We start from the raw sequence: 7,508 nt of genomic DNA on the forward strand, positions 1-7,508 counted from the left end.
AAGATGATCCTCTAGTAATCTACATTGACAAACACTTCACCAACCTTCCGCAGCAAATTGAGACTCACACAAATGCACGATACAAAACAAATCACAATCATCCTCTTGAGAATGTCATAGGTGCAGTAGAAGAAGGAGTACGTATACGTGGTCAGTCATCAAGCATCAACAAAGGGCTCTATGCAGCTTTTCTCTCGCAGTCTGTGCCTCGTGACATTGAAGAAGCTATTCAAGACTCCAGTTGGGTTCAGGCCATGCAGGAAGAACTATCTCAATTTCGCAAACTCAAAGTTTGGGAGCTAGTAGATTTACCTGAGGGAAAGTTTCCGATTGGTACAAAATGGTTATTTCGCAACAAGATCGATGATCGTGGAGTAGTGATCAAGAACAAGGCTAGACTGGTAGTGCAAGGCTTTCGTCAAGAAGAAGGAATTAATTATGAAGAAGTGTTTGCTCCAGTCGCAAGATTGGAGGCAATCAGAATATTCCTGGCATACGCGTCTTACAGAAATTTCAAAGTTTTTCAGATGGATGTAAAGAGTGCCTTTCTGTATGGCAAGGTAAAGGAAGAAGTCTACGTGTGTCAGCCTCCAGGTTTCGAAGATCCCCATTTTCCAAGCCGCTACTACAAGTTGGACAAAGCACTCTATGGTCTTCACTAAGCTCCACGTGCTTGGTACGAGACTTTGTCAACTTATCTTTTGAAGTGTGGATACACCAGAGGAGCGATCAACATGACTCTCTTCACCAAACGAATCGGAGAAGATGTAATGCTAGTTCAAATTTATGTGGACGATATCATTTTCGGGTCAACAAATGAGGAGTTGTGTAAAGAATTCGAGACCGTCATGAAGGCAAAATTCGAAATGAGCATGATGGGAGAACTCATGCTCTTCTTAGGATTTGAAGTGAAGCAAAAGGAGGATGGTTTTCTTATTCATCAGGCTAAGTACATTCGGGATATTCTCGCAAAGTACAACATGAACGACTGCAAAGTTGCAAGCACCCCTTTCACCTCACAGACGGAGCTTACTCTTGATCCTCAAGGAAAACCAATGAATAAGTCCTTCTACCGCTCAATGATAGGCTCTCTGATGTATTTAATTGCAAGCAGACCTGACATTATGTGGGCATTCTGTCTCTGTGATCGTTTTCAGACAAATCCCAAAGAATCACATGAAACCGCTGTGAAGCGCATCTTCCGCTATCTCAAAGGAACTCCGAAACTAGGTCTTTGGTATCCTAAAGATAAGAATTTTGATCTTATTGCTTATTCTGACAGTGATCATGCAGGTTGTAAAGTGGATCACAGGTCTGTATCAGGAGGATGTCAATTCTTGGGAAATCGTCTGATCTCTTGGCAAAGCAAGAAGCAGACAACTGTGTCCACCTCCACTGCTTAAGCTGAGTACACTGCGGCCTGTAGTTGCTGTTCACAAGTTCTTTGGATACAAAATCAGTTGTTGGATTATGGAATCAACATCATGAAGACTCTGATATTCATCGACAATGAAGCATGTCTTGGAATTGTGAAGAATCCCATCCACCACTCCAGAACAAAGCATATTGAAATTCGTAATCACGCAATTCAAGATGCCTACGAGAAAGGATACATTCAAGTGGTGCCAGTGGACACAACACATCAACGGGCCGAAATTTTCACGAAAGCCTTTGATAAAACCCGATTCAACCAGCTGGTAACCTGGTTGGAAATGGTTAATTTCCTTGAGTGGAAATGAATCTGGTTTTCCAAAATTGTTTGTAAATACTCTATCTTTGTCCATATTTTGTTAAGGTTTCAGCAGCATGGAATAGAGAAGCTATACAGAATGATGAAGAACATTTGCGCAAAAATTGAGATAGAGCCCATGTTCCCTTTCTCAGAAATCTTCGACTTTGAAGCATTTAAAGAGGAGGAAGCAAAGAGAAAGAAGAAAGAAACTGAAACAAAGAAACGTCATCTAGAGTCAACAGAAAAAGTAACTAAAGGAGACGTGATGCGTGTGTAGTGTAATATATTTTAGGTGTATATTTTAAGCCCTTTTACACTTTTTAGCCAAGTTTTAAATTTATAAAACACGATATTTACTAACACTAAACACACATATGGGCAAGTGCACCCATCGTGGACGTAGTATAGTGTTGGTAAGATACCGAGGTCGTCCAAGGACACAGGAGCTTTTAATACCGGTTTATCCTCAACGTCTAATCAAATCAAAAAGTTAGAAAAAAGTTTTTAGACAAGAAAAATAAAACTAACTAAAATGCTGAAAAGTAAAATAAAAGTAAAAACAGATAGACAAGATGAATCACTTGGATCCGACTCATGTGTAGTGTAACCTTTGATTATTTCCGCATTTTTTAAGAGATTATCTTAGTTATTGTAATAGGCCCCTCTTTTGAAGGTGACGTTACCCTCAACCCAGTAGTTTGAGTCAGCAAGGATACAATCCTAAAGGGTCGGATTATTGAAAGATAATTAATTAAGTTATTAATGCATAATGTGGTAGGCCCCTCTTTTAAAGGTGACGTTACCCTCGGCTAAGTAGTCTGAGTCAGCAGGGATACAGTCCTAAGTAGCCGGGTAAAGTTTTAATATTAGTTTAACTTATGAGGGGATCAAAGAGTTTGGACCCCCGCCATCCAATACCGTTGGGCATTGAAGGAGGTCCTACTAAATTTGACCCAGGTCCTTTGCAGGATCTATACACTGAACAATGGCAAGACTCTTACCAAACCGTTCCCTTAACCCCCGACCAGGTAGCCAACATACCTCCATATAGACCGTGGAGATATGAATGGTGAAAATCTTTTATTTTATATTGACAGTAAAATAATGCCAAGACACCACAGACAAACGATAAGGAAGAATCACCTTCAACATAAGAAACTAGTTATTAAAGTCATTAATACATAACCAATTAAAAAGTGCGAAAAGATTAAAAATAAAAAGTATTACACTAAACACTTGTCTTCACCAAGTGATGTAAGAGACTTAGGCAAACATGGACTTTGATTGTCAAGAACTCTCACGATCAATCTTGGATCCCGAGACGACTCACACACTCTATGATGGACAATGGATGATGGTGGTGGATGATGGTGGTGGGTGGTGGTGGGTGGTGGGTGAAGTGTGATAGAGGTGGTGTGCCAAGGGATGAGTTGCAAGAGCTCCAAGCACTCCTATTTATATGCTGAACAGAAGCTTGGGCACGGTCCCGTGTCCATTGGGCACGGTCCCGTGTCCATTGGGCATGGCCCCGTGTCCATCCTCTTCTCTTTCTTCATTAATTGCAGTTTGTCTGCATTAGTTGACCACGCCCCCGTGTCCGCTGAGCACGACCCCGTGTGCAGAAGCATATCTGTACAATCAAGATTTGCCTGGATTTCGTGAATCTTATAGTTGACCACGGCCCCGTGTCCGCTGAGCACGGCCTCGTGGTGGGCAATGGAAGCTTCTACAACTTTGTCTTTTCTGCTGACACTTGGGCACGCCCCCGTGCTCACTAAGCACGGGGCGTGTTCAGCCTTCTGTTCTCTTGTTTTGCTTGGGAAGATGCTGTCGGGAGGTCGGGCATGCCACGTTTGTTCCTTTTCTTGTATTTATGTTAGATTTAGCTGCCTTTTTGCTTCTTTTGTTTATTTGAGCTCATTTAATCCTGAAAATACAAAAGGAAGACAAAAGCACACTTTTTCAACATTAGTACTAAAAAAGGGTTAGTTTTATGCCACAATTGATGTATTTTATATGTTGCATTTTGTGCACATCAAATACCCACACACTTGAATCTTTGCTTGTCCTCAAGCAAAACTCCTTATAATGTGGCTTTTTCACTCCCAAATGGAATGGGTAGAAGATAAGGTTTTTAGGCTTGTCATAGAGTGTCGGGATTTCCAAGATTCTTTATTAATTTTTATTTTTATTTATTTACAATCCTATTCGTCATGATTTATTAAAAACATTACATAAGATAAATTACTTATTAGGGCATAACATGCCTTTTTAAAAATTTCATTTATATACAAGTTCACACACCTCACGGGGAATCACTCAACACTCGGCCGAAGAAGTATTTTAGTGAATCACTCGAGAGCGGCATGGAACTTACTCCTACCATAAGCTTGCCAAGCAATTAATCCTCCTCCTTTTTAACTATATACCTTTGTAAATATCAAGAGGACTTTTGGGGTGAAGGGTTAGGCTTGGGCTAAAGGTGGGTGGTTGGGTTAGTGGTTAGTAAAAGGGCGAAAAGCGTAAAAAGCATCGGTTTTTGAAAGACTTTTTATTTTTGACAATTTATTTTATTTTGATGAACCATTTCTTTCAAACAAAGTTATTTTTGATAAACTCATTTGTTTATTTGGTTTCATCATTTTTTTTATAAGTCATAAGAAAAACCGAACTTTGTTACCAAAAGAAAGGGTTAAAATGAAAAAGGGTTTAGGTAGGTAAAAAGGGTGTTTGTTTTGGGTTAAGAAATGAAAAGGTTTAGGCTCAAAGGGGTTAACTAGGGGGATTTTGGGTAGGTGGTTAAAAAAAAAAGAAAAATCATGGTGTAGAAAGAAAAAAGGTTAGTCCTAATGCCTCCATCATTTACTTACTCGGGTTTAAGTTGGTAAGGACTGGGAATGCATTGTCGTGGCAAGTTCTAGAGTTGTAAGAACTAAGCGGCTATTCACACAAGAAACGAAAAATGAGCATTTAGTGTAAAGATATGTATTTGTATGCTCAATAAAGGCTCAAAACTCACTTTTGTGGGAATGGGTTTTTATGTGATCAAGTATATATAATCAAATTTTAACTAAGTTTGTCATGCCGTTTCATAATTTTCTTATGTTGGTTCTTTTTATCACGACGCTATCGGTTGTAAATTTGTAAAAATATAACCTTCTTAGAACTTGAAATTCCCAAATTAAACCTAGACAAGTAAAAAGAAAATGAAAATTTTTGAAAAAAATTTGGGGTGATTAGCGGTTCCAATAGAGTTTTGTGTAAGGCTTGTTAATTAGGACTTGCAAGATTCAAAGTTTTAGCATCCCCCCCCACACTTAAATTACACATTGTCCTCAATGTGTCCCAAAAATAAGTTTTTAGGTTGATTGAATGTGTAAAAAGGTGTGAAAAACAAAATTTCATGTTACTGGTACTCTGGACATGGCCCCGTGGTGACCGGGCATGGCCCCGGGTTCAAGTGCCAGTAACAAAAGTTTGTAAAAAGAAACAAAAGCCTGGACACGGGGGCGTGTTCAGTGAACACGACCCGTGTCCAGTTACCTGAACTGGGCATTTTCTGCAGATTGTGCAGCACGGGGCCGTGTCGGGCGGACACGACCCGTGCTGAACTTGCTGTAACGAAGAAAAATTTTCCGGATGGCCCTGTTTTCATGCATGGGTTGCTGGTGCAAGATTCCCTTGTTATCCCTCACCATCCCGGGTGTGTTTTATTCATTACAACATCATCCAAACACTAAAACCATCATTTCATTAAAGTCATAGAGAGAATTACATAATCCTAGGAAGTTAATAATTTAGATAAGCAAGTTAAGTGAAGCACAAGAAGCTTAAACCAAGAAGTTCTAGCCTAAAAGTTATTCTAATTAGCAAAATTTCTGAAAAGATAATTCTTTCGGTTGGATGCGGCTTTAAAGAACTTCTTTCTCCGGGCATGGGTTCCTCACACGTCGGCGAGCCATTCCTCTATCTCCCTTGGGAGGAGAAAGGCGGGCTCGTTGGCGTCGATTTGAGGGGGTACAACTTCCACCGGGACTTCTTGTAAATCTTTAAGTGGAGGCTCCGCTGGAATGTCATCCCATCCGGTAGGGTTGTTGACCCCAAGTGCTAGGTTCCAATCCTCTTGAGGGAGGATTGGTTTCATGGGAGGTGTTACAAGAACGTTTAACCTCTGGTGCAAGAGGTTAATTTGTTGAAAACTGTTTTCCAGCCCCACCATAAGATAATTTATATGGTCTATTAGGACCTCCTCTACCGAAGTCATCTCATCAAGAGCTTCTCGTAATGCCATGACGTAGCATACGAGAGTAGCTTCAATTGAAGACCTTCTCTCTCTTCGACTGTTTCTGGAATGTGCAGAAGATGTTCCACTATTTTGACTTGACATTCTAAGAAAACAAACCAGAAATAGCTTATTTTGATGAAACAGTACCTCGGACACGGCCCCGTGCTCAATGAGCACGACCCCGTGTTCACCTTTCTGCAGATTTTTGGAACAAGGAATCTTTGAAGTTTCAAATTATTTTTTCAACTGATGAAGCATTGTTGACCAGAAATAACTTAAAACAATGTTGTACAACTTATTTTTAACAAGATTCCTTGGACAAAAACCTAACAAACATCTTTATAAAGCTTGGAAATAAGCTTTAATGGAGGTGTTTGAGGCAAGAAAGATGAAGAAGAAGGCAATGGATGAAAGAGGAAAGGATAAGATGGGTTGTTAGAACCTTCTTTTAGAACATACCTAGGATGGTAGGTGAGAAGATCCCTTCAAATCTCTGTCCCTGGATGGTCCAAATGTGCAGGATTCTTGGATGCATTTATAGAAAACGACTGCATGCTGGACACGGCCCCGTGTGCAGGCAAGATCCTGACACATTTTGTCCGTATTCTGACATAAAGTAAGAAAGGAATCTTTTGGCGGACACGGGGGCGTGTTGGCCTGGGCATGGCCCCTTATCGAAAGGCTAATTATGAAGTTTGTCTATTTTTAAGGAACTTATCCGGATCGGGTGGTTCCTTACTGGATGGAACAACCCCAAAGTGCCTAAGATACCTTAATTGCTCTAGATTAAGACGAGAACGCAAGTGGTTGTCGGTGAGGGTGATTCCTATGCTAAATTTAGGTGGACAAGTCCAACCCTTTCCCGGGCTCTCGTTAAAGAAGGTGTATGCCGAATCGCTCAGGTCTACGTATGCATCAAACGAAGTCGATGGAGAGTCCTTCACGGCATAATCGGCACAAGGACGACTATCGCCCAAGTCCTCGCTAGAGTTGGAGGTATCATCGGGAATATCAGAGTTGTTTGAATGCGATCCCAACAATTCTTCTTTGGTATCGTCTTGAGATGAATCACTAAAATCCATCCTAAGTTCTTTTAACCAATTAAGAATTAGATCTTCTAGTTGAAATAGTTCTCCAAGAAGCATTTCTCCTATAATGTCTTGTTGGGCGCATTCGAGGGAGAGATAGGGATTATTTTTACTTTCGCCCCTCTTAAGGCTACAGGAAAACAATGGGTCTATATAGTGGGGCTTATAATTTAGAAAATAACATTTTAATTCTTCATGAGAGCCTCCACATATTTGACACCACGTACCATAAGAGTGCTGAAAGTAAAAAGTATCAGTATCACTCATGTTTGTGTCAGAAATTACCAACCGTCGGGATCTTACAGTTTTGTTTTCAGTAACTGAACCTTGGGCACGGGGGCGTGTTCAGCTTACTGTCTGACTTAAAACAGGATTGCCAGATCCAATGATTGGGCACGAGGCG

General features: G+C 40.5%; 1 protein-coding gene across 1 annotated transcript; it reads left to right on the forward strand.

Annotated features, from left to right (window-relative positions):
* Positions 1 to 734: 734 nt before the first annotated feature.
* Positions 735 to 2,009, forward strand: LOC110906789 (uncharacterized mitochondrial protein AtMg00810-like). The gene is made up of 3 exons (XM_022151867.1): positions 735 to 1,137; positions 1,294 to 1,312; positions 1,796 to 2,009. Exons 1-3 carry the CDS (start codon positions 735 to 737, stop codon positions 2,007 to 2,009), a joined length of 636 nt encoding a protein of 211 aa, XP_022007559.1.
* Positions 2,010 to 7,508: the final 5,499 nt, after the last annotated feature.

Source organism: Helianthus annuus, chromosome 9, assembly GCF_002127325.2.
Source record: "Helianthus annuus cultivar XRQ/B chromosome 9, HanXRQr2.0-SUNRISE, whole genome shotgun sequence".
Classification (NCBI taxonomy): Eukaryota; Viridiplantae; Streptophyta; class Magnoliopsida; order Asterales; family Asteraceae; genus Helianthus; species Helianthus annuus.